Here is a 16,088-nt window from a genome sequence, read left to right on the forward strand (position 1 = left end):
AAAAAAAAAAAAAAAAAAATTTTTTTCTGTGTAGATTAGAGGAATTTAAATAGCAAGATTTTGGAAACAATTAGAAAACATAAACAGGTAAAAACAGATCAAATATTCAAATTCTTCTTGCCATTATTATAAGACACTGCTAGAGTTTAACTAAGTGCTATCAATTAGGACATTAGTTATAAAGAAATGGAAGCATTATTCCATTTTTTTTCTAACTTATGGAAAACAAACAGGGCCTTATAAATTAAGAAGCTTAAGAGAATTTACTCTTTTAATTACAATGGAGACTACTTTTGAAAAGCTGATTCCTACAATTGTGCCCCAGACCCATTTTACCTGGTATTCCTGTGGTAAAGGTTTAGGGAACTTCTGCAAATTACACACTGCAACTGCTCTCTGGTCCTGTCTGCAAGTTAACTGCAGTGGGTTACTTCTGAGCGTGTCACAGTAAGGGCTCAGCATCTGCCTCCTGCAAACAAAGAAAATACCACGGTATCAAACTTTAAAGAAAATATTGCAAGTCCATTAAACAGCCAACAAATGGAAATCCAGATCCTGGCCTAAAAATACAAACCTTCATAATTAACAAATGGGATTCTCAGAAAGAGATGGCGGTAAGGTCCCCTCTGCCCTGCAGCTACAAAGAGTGAAATTTTCTCTATTCAATAATCTGACAGTTTGTTTAACTGACCACCTTCACCAGACAATCTTATTTTCCTGTGCAAAATAAAGATTATGTGAATATTCCTAATTGTTACCAACTTGTTCTGTTCCATTAAATGTAATCTTGAAAATAAAATTTGAAAAAAGGGCATGTAAATTATTAAAAGATATTAGAATCTGTTGCACTGTCTTGCAAAAACAACCTTCAAACAACCTGTAATTCTTAGCAGTCATCAAATTGACAATTTACAATATAAAAATTATATTAATATCATAATAGCAATTTTATAAATGAAATCTCAGTATTCCTAAATAACAGAAATCCTGTTAATACTGATCTACCAAACTGTAATAGAATCATTGACAATATTCCTCTTCTTCCACATATTTCTTAAGGAAAAAAAGCCTGTATTAAATAATTCTTACTTTAAGGAAAATTGAGGAATTGTCTTACTTAAATGAACACAGTGTATCAGCATACATCTTTAGGGAGTTACAGCTTCCTAAGATGAAACATACAAAATACTTACCACAGTTTTCAGCAAATTGGAAGCAGCACAGTATAACAGGAAAGCAAAGGTTTGGAAGTAATCGCACAGGTCTGGGTTCAAACACCAGCACCAGCCACACTTCTGTGGAAGTTACTTAACTTTCCTGACTTCAACCGCAAAGCACTCAGTGCCTGGCACATGCAGGCTACTCAATAAATGTAATTTCTGCAGCTTATACCATTTTCATAAAATCTTCATATAAGGCAATATTTTAACTTCCCATGATAAAGCTTCGAATGAATATGGAGGTTCATATTCCAATAGTTCTTAATCAGTTACTTTCTTGATACCATGAAAGTCATTTCTGTTTTTTGTCTAAAACCAAAAGGCATATTATATTTACTTTAAATTACATAAAATGAGTTTTGGCTAAATGAACAAAGAAGAAAAAAGAAGTTAAAAGTTAGTGATTTTAAACATTCCAAAGTTAGAGCTGTCTAAGATTCATGGTTTACAAATTCCAGAGAAGCACCGTCAAGAGAGCTACAAAAGGTCTCTGTCTGTGCTGCCCGATGTGGTAGCCATCGATCATGTATGTCACTTGAAAGGTGACCAGTTAACTGAGCAACTAATTTTTTTTTTTTCTTTTTTTTTTTGAGACGGAGTTTTGCTCTGTCGCCAGGCTGGAGTGCAGTGGCGCGATCTTGGTTCGCTGCAAGCTCTGCCTCCCAGGTTCAAGCGATTCTCCTGCCTCAGCCTCCTGAGTAGCTGGGACTACAGGCGCCTGCCACCACAATTACACCCGGCTAATTTTTGTATTTTTAGTAGAGATGGGGTTTCACTATGTTAGCCAGGATGGTCTCGATCTCTGGACCTCGCGATCTGCCCACCTCAGCCTCCCAAAGTGCTGGGATTACAGTCATGGGCCACCGTGCCTGGCCCTGAGGAACTAAATTTTAAATGGTATTTAACTTTAACTAATTTAAATATAAGTTCAGCCACATGTGGCTAATGGTACCACATTAGACAGTATAGCTCTAGAGTCAATATTCACATCAAATGAGCTAGGCAGAGGAGTTGGGTGGTTTATCAGTTTTAGTTGCTTCAAACATAGAAAGAACCTTATTTTAAGTATGTGTAGATTGAAGTGATTCAAATAAGTATGGTTCTGCCTATGCTCACTCAACCAACCCCTTCTCACACTAGTTTCCCAACAATGGAGAAGAGTCACAGTTGACGAAGCCCAGAAGTTAGGCATCGGCTCCTGTGCTCAAGAGCCGCCGCACTGGAATCCCTAACGTACACACAGGCAGACTGGGTCTGTGCTGCCGGAAGATGGCTTCTATCCTGTGAATGATTCTGAACTTCAGTGCTCCCAAGTGGGACATTTGAATGATTATGACAGGGGTCAGCAAACTCAACTCTTCGGTCAAATCCTGACCACAGTCTGTTTTTTTTCTTGTCGATTTTTTGTTTTTAAAACAGGGTCTCGTTGCCCAGGCTGGAGTGCAGTGGCACAACCGCACAACCATAGCTCACTGCAGCCTTGATCTTCTGGGCTCAAGCAATCCTCCCACCTCAGCCTCCCAAGCAAGTGGGACTACGAGCATGTGCCATCATGCTCACTTACTTTTTGTAGAGATGGGGAAGATGACAGGAACATGGTCATGCCCATTTGTTTTGCCTCTTGCTGTATAAGAGCAGAGGTAAGTAGTTGTGACACAGATTGTAACAACCCTCAAAACCTAAAACATTTACTATTTGGACTTTTAAAAAAAAAAAGCCTTGCTGGCCCTGGCTTATGAATCAAAGGATAGAAGAGAATTCAGGGGACCCACGGCTTTGGTTTTTAAGAATAAAGAAGTAGAAGTCCCTTCTGTTTCTGGTCTTAGGTGATGCTATAATTGGGATCAAAAGGGGAATAAACAGAGTTGCAACTGTTAACAGAAAAATGAACAAAAACCTCCCTGAGCTCTTGCCGCTGCAGTGTGAATTACAGACTTCCCCTGACACACCGGGACAGTGGTTCCCAAACTCCATTACACAGTAAGATCACTCGGGAATTTAGTAAAACAAACTCACACAATGCTAGTGCCTGGCTCTTAGCACAGTCATGATTTAATTTGTAACCTGGGTATGCAGAGATTTTCAAGTTCTCTAGATGATTTTCATAAGCAGCAAAATTTGAGAACCCCTAACTGGCAGATCAGGCTGTAGTGCAGGGTTAACAAGCTGTCCCCAGAGTGGCTGCCGGTGCTTCCGGCTACTGCCTATTATCTTCACATTAGGGTTACAACCCAGAGGTCAGACTCCTTAGTAGAAACTACAAGTGATTTAAATTGCTTTATGACCTAACGCAGGTAAGAAAAGATGAGAATACATTTTCTTTTTTTCTTTTTTTTTTTTTTTGCAACGGGGTCTTGCCGTCACCCACACTGGATTGCAGTGGCATGATCACAGCTCACCACAGTTGTGACCTCCTGGGCTCAAGGGATCCTCACACCACAGCCCCCAAGGAGCTGGGACTACAGGGCCATGCCACCATGCCAGGCTAATTTTTTTACTTTGTAGAGATAGGGTCATGTCGCCTAGGCTGGTCTCAAACTCCGGGGCTCAAGCAATCTTCCCTCTTCCCAAGGTGCTGGGATTACAGGTGTGAGCCACCACACCATACCTGACCCACCAGGGGAAATTTTTTTAAATATAAAAAGAGAAATATAAGTACCACTTCTAATTCCTGGAAGATGGACTAGATAGGCTTTTCCCTATTCCTCCCTCTAAGTACAACTAAAAACCCAGTCTCTGTAAATTAAAGAAATAAAAGACGACTCTGAAGGGTAGAGAGAAGTCACACTAGTCAAGGACTTCAGGACTCAAAGACTGACGTGGTGGTGAATTCTCTCAACAACTGATAGACCAACTAGGCAGGAAATCAGCAAGGATATAGAAGGACTTAACACCATCAACCAACAGGATGTAACCGACATTTACACAACACTCCACCCAACGTCAAGGACTTAACACCATCAACCAACAGGATGTAACTGACATTTACACAACACTCCACCCAACCTCAAGGACTTAACACCATCAACCAACAGGATGTAACTGACATTTACACGACACTCCACCCAACGTGAAGAAGGACTTGACACCATCAACCAACAGGATGTAACTGACATTTACACGACACTCCACCCAGTGTCAGAATGTACATTCTTTTCAAGTGCCCATGAAACGTGTATAAGACTGGCCGGACATGGTGGCTCACGCCTGTAATCCCAACACTTTGGGAAGAAGCCAAGGCAGGTGGATCAGCTGAGGTCAGGAGTTTAAGACCTGCCTGGTAAACAGGATGAAGCCCCGTCTCTACTAAAAATACAAAAAATTAGCCGGGCGTGGTGGCGGCCGCTGGTAGTCCCAGCTACTTGGAAGGCTGAGGCAGGAGAAGAACTTGAACTCAGCACCAGAGGCTGAAGTGAGCCAAGATCGTACCACTGCACCTCAGCCTGGGTGGCAGAGTGAAACTCCATCTCCAAAAAATTTAAAAAATTAAAAAAAAATAACAAGATAAGACCATATCTTGGGCCATAAAACAAACCTGAACAAATTTAAAATAACTCAAATCATACAGCATATATTCTCCAAGTACAATTCAACAACAAAAAATAACAGAAAAATTTCCAAATACTTGTATACTAAACAACACTTCTAAATAATCCATGGGTCAAAGAAGAATCTCAAAGAAAAATTTTTAAAAATATATTGAACTGAATGAAAATAAAAATACATTGAAATTTGTGAGACAAAGCTAAAGAAATGCTGAGAGGAAAATGTATAGAAACAAACAGCTACATTAGAAACAGGAAATATCTCCAATCAATAAGCTCAAAAATCGAGATTAAGAACAGAAAAATAGGCCAGGCACAGTGGCTCACGACTGTAATCCCAGCACTTTGGGAGGCCGAGTCGGGCGGATCATGAGGTCAGGAGATCGAGACCATCCTGGCTAACATGGTGAAACCCCGTCTCTACTAAAAAATACAAAAAAAAAAAACCTAGCCGGGTGCGGTGGTGGGCACCTGTAGTCCCAGCTACTCAGGAGGCTGAGGTAGGAGAATGGTGTGAACCCGGGAGGCGGAGCTTGCAGTGAGCTGAGATCCGGCCACTGCACTCCAGCCCAGCCACAGAGTGAGATTCCATCTTAAAAAATAAAAAAGAACAGAAAAATAGGCCAGGCACAGTGGCTCACGACTGTAATCACAGTACTTTGAGAGGCCAAGGTGGGCAGATTGCTAGACCCCAGGAGTTCAAGACTAGCCTCAGCAATACAGTGAAACCCTGTCTCTACAAAAATATAAAAATTTAGCTAGGTGTGGTGGTGTGCGCCTGTAGTCCCAGTTACTCGAAAGGCTGAGGAAAAAGGTTTGCTTTCTTACAATAATGGAATTAAACTAGAAATCAATAACAGAAAGATAACTGGAATATCTCAAAATAGCTGGAAATTAAACAAAGCACTTTTAAATAATACAGTGGTCAAAGAAGAAATCTTAAGAGAAAGTTAAAAATATTTTGAACTTGAAGTGACACAAGAGTTTTGAATTAAAAGAAAAATATTTTGAACTAAATCAAAATAAAAATAAAGCATGATAAACACCTCATTATATCCTAGGATTTATTACTTCAGAGTATTACATAAATCATGTATTTATTTATTTAGAGATGGGGTCTTACTCTGCTACCCAGGATGAAATGCTGTGGCGTAGTCATAGCTCACTGCAGCCTCGAGCTTCCAGGCTCAAGTGATCCTCCTGCTTCAGCCTCCTGAGTAGCTGGGACTACAGGCATGTGCCACCACACCCACCTCATTTTTGTACATTTTTGTAGAGATGGGCTTTCGCCATGTTGTCCAGGCTAGTCTTGAACTCCTGGGCTCAAGCAGTCAGCCTGCCTCAGCCTCCCAAAGTGCTAGGATTACAAGCGTGAGCCACCATGTCTGGCCACAAATAATAATTTAAATTAAGCCAATATTAAGTATGACAGGGGAGCCCATTATTTGCTCGTTTAGTAATAATTATTATGTATTTCATAACTTTTCTTCTTCTATTATTTTTTAAGTCTCTCTTACTGGAAGGATATATCTGTTTTTCAAAATGTGTCAGATTTGAAAAAGATCAAGCTTAACTGACACAATATAATTGTTCTGAGAGCCATACTGATTAATTAAAGGTAAAATAATTGGGGAAAAAAGAGAAAACTCCAGATCTGTATACATCACAAATACAGAAACAAAAATCCACAACAAAATAATAGTCCATAGAATTCAGCAACATATAGAAATAACTATATGCCATGACCAAGTGGGGTTTACTCCAGGAATGCAAAGGTGATTTAATATTTGAAAATCAACCAATGAAATCCACCATATTAACAGGCGAAAAAAATCACATGATTATGCATATCAACTAAAGTAGAAAAAGCATTTGACAGAAGGCAATATCCATTCATGATTAAAGCTCTCAGACACACAGGAATAGAGAGCTACTTTCTCAACATGTATAAAAGATAAAGAACATGTATAAAAACACGTATAAAGAACATGTATAAAAATCTGCAGCTAACATTATATTTAATAATGAAAGACTGAATGTTTTCTCCCATGTTTATGGATTGGAAAACTCAACACACTAAAAATGTCAATTCTCCTCAAATTGACACACAGGGTTAATGCAGCTCCTAGCAAAATCCCTGCAAGTTTTTTGGCAGATACAGACAAGATTATTGTAAAATGTATACGGAAATGCAAAGGAACCAAAACAGCCAGAACAATTTTAAAATAAAGTGGAAAGAATCAGTCTACCCAATTTCAAGACTCACTAAATAATTACAGTAATGAAGGGCTGTGTGTTACTGGTGGAGACACAGACACGGGGATCACTGGAACAGAACGGAAAACCCAGAAACAGAAACAGATCACCACAAATACACCCAACTGACTGTTTCTGCCAAAGGCACGAAAGCAATTCCACGAAGGAAAGACAGCCTTTCCCACAAATGGTGCCAAAGCAATTGCCCATCTGTACACAAAGAAACAAACCTTGATCTAAGTCTCCCACCTTATACAAAACTTAACTCAAATGAATCATGGACTTAAATGTAAAGTGTAAAACTATAAAACTTTTGAAAAAAAACATAAGAAAACTTTCAAGAGCTAGAGCTTGGCAACGACTTCTTAGACTTGACGTCAAAGACACAATAAGAGGACAAACTGATATTCTGGACTTTGTCAAAACTAAAACCATTTGCCCTACAAAAGCCCCTGTTAAAAGGATAAAAAGACAAGCTATGAACTGGGAGAAAATATTTGCAAACCACATATCTGACAAAGGACTACTACACAGAATACATGAAGAACTCTCAAAACTCAACAGTAAAAAACAATCCAATTAGAAAATTGGCTTAAGAGATGAAGAGGCTGGGTGTGGTGGCTCACGCCTGTAATCCTAGCACTTTCAGAGGCTGAGGCGGGTGGATCACGAGGTCAGGAGTTCGAGACCAGCCTGGCCAACATGGTAAAACCCCATCTCTACTAAAAATACAAAAATTAGCCGGACATAGTGGCATGTGCCTATAGTCCCAGTTACTCTGGAGGCTGAGGCAGAAGAGTCACTTGAACCCGGGAGGCAGAGGTTACAGTGAGCCAAGATCGTGCCACTGTACTCCAGCCTGGGCAACAGAGCGAAACTCCGTCTAAAAAAAAAAAAAAAAAGATGAAGAGACAGTTTGCCAAAGAGGATATATAATTAGCGAGTAAGCACATGAAAAGAGGTTCAACATCATTAGACATTTGGGCAACAGAGCGAAACTCCCCGTCTCAAAAAAAAAAAAAAAGATGAAGAGACAGTTTGCCAAAGAGGATATATAATTAGCGAGTAAGCACATGAAAAGAGGTTCAACATCATTAGACATTAGGGAAACACAAATTAAAACCAAAATAAAATATCACTACACTCCTATCAGAATCGATTAAACAAAAAATTGTGACAACGCCAAATGCTGGCAAACATGTGGAGAAACTGTATCACTTACACGTCACTGCTGGGAATTAAAAAGTTTAGCAGTTTCTTACAAAACTAAACCTGCAATTACTTAATGAGCCAGCAACTGCATTCCTGGCACTTTTTCTGGAAAAATAAAGATGTATGTTCACACACAAACCTGTACATAGATGTTCACAGCAACTTCATTCATAATAGCCCAGAACTGGAAACAATCCAGATGTCCTTCAAAGTGTGAATTTTTAAACCAACTGCGGTATATCACACTGCGAAATATTCACCAGCCACAAAAAGTCAAATTATTGATATATACAACAACCTGGATGAATTTCCAGAGGATTATGCTGAGTAAAAAAAGCCATGCTCAAAAGTTCACATACAATATGAATTCATTCACATAGCATTTTTGTTGTTGTTGTTGTTTTGTCTTTTTTGAGATAGAGCTTCACTTTGTCACCTAGGCTGGAGTACAGTGGTGCGATCTCGGCTCACTGCAACCTCTGCCTCCTGGATTCAAGCTGTTCCCTGCCTCAGCCTCCTGAGTAGCTGGGGTTACAGGTGCCCGCCACCACGCCTGGCTAATTTTTATATTTTTAGTAGAGATGGGGTTTCACCACGTTGGCCAGGCTGGTCTTGAACTCCTGACCTCAAGTGACCCACCCAGCTCGGCCTCCCAAAGTGCTGGGATTACAGGCGTGAGCCAGCCTGGCCAACACGGCAAAATCCTGTCTCTACTAAAAATACAAAAATTAGCCAGGAGTGGTGGCGCACACCTATAATGACAGCTATTCAGGAGGCTGAGGCACGAGAATCGCTTGAACCTGGTAGGCAGAGGTGGCAGTGAGCTGAGATTGCGCCACTGTACTCCAGCCTGGGCAACAGAGTGAGACTCTGTCTCAAAAGAAAAAAAAAGAAAAGAAAAATTCAGGGAAAAAAGGATGCTTGCACCTATACTGAACATGGGCACTTTTTTCCTTGTCATTTTTCCCTAAACAATACAGTATAACAACTATTCCCATAGCATTTATATTGTATTATATATTATAAATAACCTAGAGGTAATTTAAAGTATACAGGAGGACATACACAGGTTATATGCAAATACTATTCCATTTTATATAAGGAACTTTTATGTAAGCATCCATGGATTTTGTTATCTGTGGAGTCCTGGAAGCAATCCTCCATGGTTACCAAAGAACAACTGTATTGTATATATGTCTGATACATGTGTGTATTGTATATATGTCTGATATATGTCTTATTGAATATATGTATATGTCTGTATTGTATATATGTATATGTCTGTATTGTATATATGTCTGATACATGTCTGTATTGTATATATGTCTGATATATATGTCTTATTGAATATATGTGTATGTATTATATATATGTATATGTCTGTATTGTATATATGTCTGATATATGTCTGTATTGTATATATGTCTGATATATATCTGTATTGTATGTATGTATGATATATGTCTGTATAGATGATATACAGATAGATGTCAAACTTACTCTGTAATTTTTAAAAGCTTGCTAGGTGATTATGATACACATCTGGATTTGGAAATTCCTATTCAAAAGTGCCTTTTTTTGATACTGAATCAATATTTGCATCTATACTTACAGGTGCATTCTCTGAAGAAAACAACACAAATGACAGAGGAAACAAAAGGTTTGTAAAATATCTATATTTATGAGTTATAATAAGCTGAACAGAAATGTTCATGGCTCTGGGCCCCTCACTGTGGATCTCTTTAGTATATGATTAAAAACAATACTTAGCTACTTCTTACAATCTTATTACCAACCATCTACAGGTGGTTTTCTATATATTGTAAAATTGAACTGCTCAGACTACATTTTGAAAATAGTTAGCATTTTAGGCTTGGGATAAAGCATAAAATCAGAAAGGAACTGTGTAATCAATGACACTGTGAGGAAATGCATTCTTACTTTTGTCTCTGCTGATCAATCCAGAATTTACAGCTCTTCCTGACAAAGTCACAGCCCATTCCTCGGCCCCAGTCTAACTTCTCAGCCATGCTGTAATTTGCTTTATACCAGCTGTGGAATAAAAAACAAAGCAACTTTTATTGCTGTCCTTTTAAAAACAACTCTAGCACAACAACTGAGAATCTCAACAGCGAGCACCTTAGGACCTTGAGAAAGATTCTGGAGGCCATCACTATAAGTGATGATTCTTCCAGAGCAGGGACTGCTACACAGGGATTCAATAACCAGGCTTATGACGAGGTATTAAATACTTTTACATTTTTACATAACAAAACAAAACACGTTTCTATTGTAATTTTCACTTTATTTTACTTTGAGACAGGGTCTTGCTCTGTCACCCAGGCTGGAGTGCAGTGGCACGATCCCGGCTTGCCGGAAGCTCTGCCTCTTGGGTTCAGGTGATTCTCCTGCCTCAGCCTCCTGAGTAGCTGGGACTACAGGCGCCTGCCACCATGTCTGGCTAATTTTTGCATTTTTAGTAGAGACGGGGTTTCACCATGTTTGCCACACTGGTCTTGAACTCCTGACCTCAGGTGATCCACCCGCCTCGGCCTCCCAAAGTGCTGGGATTACAGGTGTGAGCCACTGTGCCCAGCCTATGTCCAATACTTTTTAAATGTCCTAGCTGGGCACGGTGACTCACACTTGTAACTCCAGGACTTTGGGAGGCTGAGGTGGTTGGATCATTTCAGGTTGGGAGTTCGAGACCAGCCTGGCCAACATGGTGAGACCCTGTCTCTACTAAAAATACAAAAAGTTAGCCAGGTGTGCAGTGGTGTGTACTTACAGTCTCAGCTACCTGGGAGGCTGAGGTGGCAGGATCGCCTCCGCCCAGGATCATGCCACGGCACTCCAGCCCGGGAAACAGAGTGAGACCTTGTCACAAAAGAAAAAGTTCTAACAACAGAAAAAAGAAAGTACTGACTGAGTTTCCAGACAAATTTAATCGAAGGCAATCAGTTTGTTTTAGTTTGTATTTATTTTTAGAGACAAGATTAGCTTGCAAAAATTATAAAATTATACAAAATAGTCTCTTACCTGTATGTATTATATTTTGTTCCTTTAGCATTATCAAAACAGTAAATAAAAACATAGGCTCAGGGCTGGGCGCAGTGGCTCACGCCTGTAATCCCAGCACTTAGTGAGGCCAAGGTGGGCGGATCGCTTTAGCTCAGGAGTTTGAGACCAGCCTGGGCAACGTGGTGAAACCCCATCTCTATAATAAAAAATGTAATAAAAAACAATAATATTAAAAAAAATAGGCTCAAAAATTGGGGAGATAAGAATTATCCTCTCCACTTATATCACCTTAATACAAAATCAAACAAATATGTAATGTAGCATCTTCCAAAACTTCTCTCCTGTCAAAGAACAAAGGTCTCACTCAGAGAGAAACTGAAAGAGTCGCAGCGCTCCAACGCCAAAATGCCTGCAACTTCTACAACTACAGTGTGAGTTACGTTCCCAGCTACCTTGGTGTCACAGCAGGGTCAAACTGTCCAGACAGTGACAGTGCCCCTAGTGCTGTCCACTAACAATTATTTTAGCAGGTGCTCAGGCTCAGAAGCCCTTAGCCCTGTGAATAAAGTGTAGAGTAAGTAGACTCCTTTGTGAAGGTGCATGTTGGTGAGTGCAGAATATCCTATCAGCGCTGTTATTCCATCACCAGGTGGGCACTCCAGCTACACATCATGAGACCCTCTTGATAACTGTTTCTTTGCAGGTCTTTCCGTATTAGCAGTCAACAGTTATTAAGCATTTGTCACATGGTAAGCACCTTGTTAAATGAAGGCTACAGTAGTAAACACATAAACAGAAACTGCTCTCATGAAGATCTAGTAGGGAAGACAGATATTAAAACAAAACATTTGAAGTGTGATGAGTATTCCAAAGGAGAAGTATATGATGCTAACAGGGAACATAGTAACAGAAAAACCTAAGTTAGTATGAAGAATTCGGAAAGGTTTTTCTGAGGAAGCAACTTTAGCTAAACTCAGAAGAATGAGCACTAGTGAGGCAGTAGAGGGGGCTTTAGAAACAGGAGTTTCTGAGTAGTATTAGTGAGTTGTGAAATCCACTTAGCAGATCTTGATTAACATTTCTTTCTCTCTCTTTAAAAACTCAATACGATAAAGGACTGCACTGAGGTAGCAAGAGTAAGTCTTGTTTCATGAGTCTTTAGCTCGGTTTTTTATATAATGCTCATACTTAGTTGGCACTTACAGTGTGCCAAGCACTGTACAAAAGGGCTTTACAAATATTAACTCATTTAAGTCTCATAAAACTCAATGAGATATGCTGGGCACGGTGGCTCATGCCTATAATCCCAGCACTGTGGGTGGATCACCTGAGGTCAGGAGTTCCAGACCAGCCTGGCCAACATGGTGAAACCCCATCTATAGTGATGCACACCTGTAGTCCCAGCTACTCAGGAGGCTGAGGCAGGAGAATCGCTTGACCCTGAGAGGTGGAGGTTGTAGTGAGCCAAGATTACGTCACTGCACTCCAGCCTGGGTGACAGAGCAAGACTCCGTCTCAAAAAAAAAAAAAAAAGAATAACCTCTATATGTTTAAATCCTTACACCTCTTTGACCTCTCAACAGTGAAGGTAGTGTCAACAATTTTCATGGTTTTAATGGCACCTCTGCCATTAATTTTCAAATTTGATTCAATTTTCTAATTTTCTCTCAGACTGTCTTAGAAAGAGTAAGAGATTACAATGCTTCTACTAAAGCAGCTTTAATTTATTTTGATATGTAGGGGTTGTATAAAAGCTTTCATTTAAAAACAGTATTTCTGCCAGGCATGGTGGCTCATTCCTGTAATCCCAGCACTTTGGGAGGCCAAGGCAGGAGGCTTGCTTGAGCCCAGGAGTTTGGGACCAGCCTGGGCAATATAGTGAGACCTTGTCTCTACTTAAAAAAATAAACTAAACAGTATTTCATGGCTTCACCTGAAAGTTCTACTGTTTTATTAAAAAAAAAAAAGTAATTTAAAAATTATTTAGTCTTTCCTTGATATTGGCTCAGCCTCTGCTTATTCAAAAACAAATAATATCATGGATTTTGTCCTAATTATTACTATGTCTCGGAGCCTCAAACATTTATTGTGGCCAGGTGAGGTGGCTCAGGCCTGTAATCCCAGCACTTTGGGAGAGGTCAAGGTGGGTGGATCATTTGAGCCCAGAAGTTTGTGAACAACCTGGGCAACATAACAAAACCCCATCTCTATTTAAAATACAAAAAATTAGCCAGGCACAGTGGCACGTGCCTGTAGTCCCAGCTACTCAGGAGGCTGAGGTGGGAGGATTGCTTGAGCCCGGGAAGTCCAGGATTAGTGAGTCCAGATTGCCACTGCACTCCACCTTGTGCAACAGGAGTGAGACCCTATTTTAAAACAAACAACCAACAGAAGTATTTATTGAATGAATGAATGAATGGAGTTGGTATGAATAACAGACAGCTAACTGTACAAGATTCAAATAATTAATAAGTATATTTTGCTTCAGCATAAAATGTCAGCATTTTCTTAAGCTATGAGCTCAGTATTAATTTCATTTTAATAAACAATTCATATCCTATTGTCACAGCTGTCTTACCCAGTGTCCTCCATTAATGCCAGAGTGATCCGAGAGAGTACTCGATTCTGAGTGTGAGAACCAGTCATCGCTTCATTCTGAAAATCACCAACAGAGTTTAACTGGAAAATGAGATTCTCTGCAACTCCTAATACTTTCTGTAATTCCTCTGACATATATATTTAAAATGTTGCAGCTGTGAGGGGCTGACAAGACATTCATTTAAAAGCGGTGAAATACATAAACCTTTAAAATGACTAGACTGAACCTTGAAGTGAAATCTACTTTCTGCCCAAAGTGTTTCCATTGTGTGCGATTCCCTTGGAATGGCAGGCAACTGGCATTTAGAACTCTGTGAGGAATGAAGATAAATCTATATGGAAACAGAAATACTACAGAAAGAGTATACTCTCCAGGTAAAGCAAAGTGGGTGAATGAGGCAAATGCACAGATAATTTGGGGTCAGGGAGAACAGCTGTCTGAATTACACTGAAAATGTTTTCATAACCTTCAACTCTGTGATCACAGAAACATGTGCTAACATGAAAACAAGTGTGACAGAGTCACAGGGTAAACGGACTTCCTTGAAAGGTCTAAAACATCATCAAGCTCTACCATCTACCCAATATTTTAATTCATATCATACAATTCCTATCAGGAGGTCACCTAATGATGAGGACTTTACTGCCTCTGACGGAGCTTATTTCATCTTTGGACACTTCTGAGTATTCTTTAAATCTTTCCATTGCACACCAGATGGCCATCTCAAGTACTGTGATACCATGTTTCAAAAAAAAAAAAAAATAGTTCAAGGACACAAAATTGATTTGAGAGAAGTTAATGTAATTACTACTTTCAGAGCTTCTGCTGAAAGGCACAAACTTTCATTTCTGGCCAATCTACAGCTTTCTTAAGGGAGTCACTTGAGAAAATTTCTTAAGGAAAAAAAAAAAAAGCCAAACTTCCCATGGAAGGAATAAATATACGTGTCTTCCATAAGTTCCCATCATTGTTACTCTGACAGTAATGACAAGCATTCATTTCATTCCTTCTATCATTTTATTAACTTTAGGCATGATGTATATAAGCTGCTACTATCTAATTAAGCAGATCTCTAAAAATAAACAGATACTGGTTCTTCTTTGGACATGATCTTTCTCAGCCAGGCTGGTCCTCCCATCTGTCTATTGTGGTCTTGAGCTGCAGGGGAGGGGGAGAGGCACAGATGACAGCCCCTCCACTGCCATGTGGAGCACAAGAGGAACGCCTGGCTCTGCCGTGCTGGCGGGCTGGGTGTTCCTTCTAATATCCTTCTCTAAGGGAATCTTTTCTCAGCGTGGCTTGATTAGGTCCTGTGGGTTTGACTGCTTAGTTGAATCTAAAAACACCAACTGAAACCCCATCCTGGGGTATCACAGATATAAATAAGTTGCTCATTACATTTTCTAAAATACAAAATTTAAACCACAGTTGTTCATTAACACAGAACTGTTATGCTACATTCATAGAGAAAAAATGAGTAGATCCAAGAATACAGTTTATTCTGTGAAAGTATGTGTTTCCGCAGTGTGAATGAGCTCATGTGAAATTAGTAAATAAGGGAATGGCATCAGTATAACATGGAATCACGTTGGTTCATTGATTTTCCCTGCATGTGACTATTTTGTGATGAAGCCTAAATGCAAAGTATACTAAGAGAGCCAAACACAGCAATACAAAAATGCTGTACTGTGTGCAATGTGCTGCTCGGTGTAGCCAGAGACTCTGCACGCCAATGTTTACTGTAGGGTTCTCACAAGTCAATGTACATTTTACCCCGTCCTCAATACTCAGATTTACAATCCCCATGCAGCTACCATGGGTTATTATTACTGCCGATGCTGAAGGTAAAGAAATGCTAGAGCGGCCAGGCGCGGAGGTGCACGCCTGTAACCCCACACTTCGGGCCGCTGAGGCGGGTGAACTGCTTGAGTCCATGAGTTTGAGTTAAGCCTGGGCAACATGGTGAAACCATCTCTACTGAAAGTACAAAAAGAAAATCAGCTGGGTGTGGTGGCACATGCCTGTATTCCTAGCTACCCAGGAGGCTGAGGTGGGAGAACCATTTGAGCCCAGGCAGTTGAGGCTGCAGTGAACTGAAATCACGCCACTCTACTCTAGCCTGGGCAAGTGAAGTAAGACAGAAAGAAAGAGAAGAAAGGAAAGAAAAAAGAAAAGGAAAAGGAAAGAAAGGAGAAGGAAGGAAGGAAGGAAGGAAGGAAGGAAGGAAGGAAGGAA

At 39.9% G+C, this 16,088-nt stretch overlaps 1 protein-coding gene across 1 annotated transcript in view; it reads right to left on the reverse strand.

Moving 5' to 3' along the window:
• LMLN (leishmanolysin-like (metallopeptidase M8 family)) overlaps positions 1-16,088 on the reverse strand; it is a 73,504-nt gene that overhangs the window by 18,498 nt on the left and 38,918 nt on the right. The window contains exons 12-14 of the mRNA XM_011961246.1: positions 13,833-13,909; positions 10,175-10,285; positions 337-469 (exon numbers count right to left, since the gene is read on the reverse strand). Coding sequence (XP_011816636.1) covers positions 337-469; positions 10,175-10,285; positions 13,833-13,909 — 321 coding nt within the window. The remainder of the gene's footprint in view (positions 1-336; positions 470-10,174; positions 10,286-13,832; positions 13,910-16,088) is intronic.

The sequence above is a fragment of the Colobus angolensis genome, unplaced genomic scaffold (assembly GCF_000951035.1).
Source record: "Colobus angolensis palliatus isolate OR3802 unplaced genomic scaffold, Cang.pa_1.0 Scaffold54, whole genome shotgun sequence".
NCBI lineage: Eukaryota > Metazoa > Chordata > Mammalia > Primates > Cercopithecidae > Colobus > Colobus angolensis.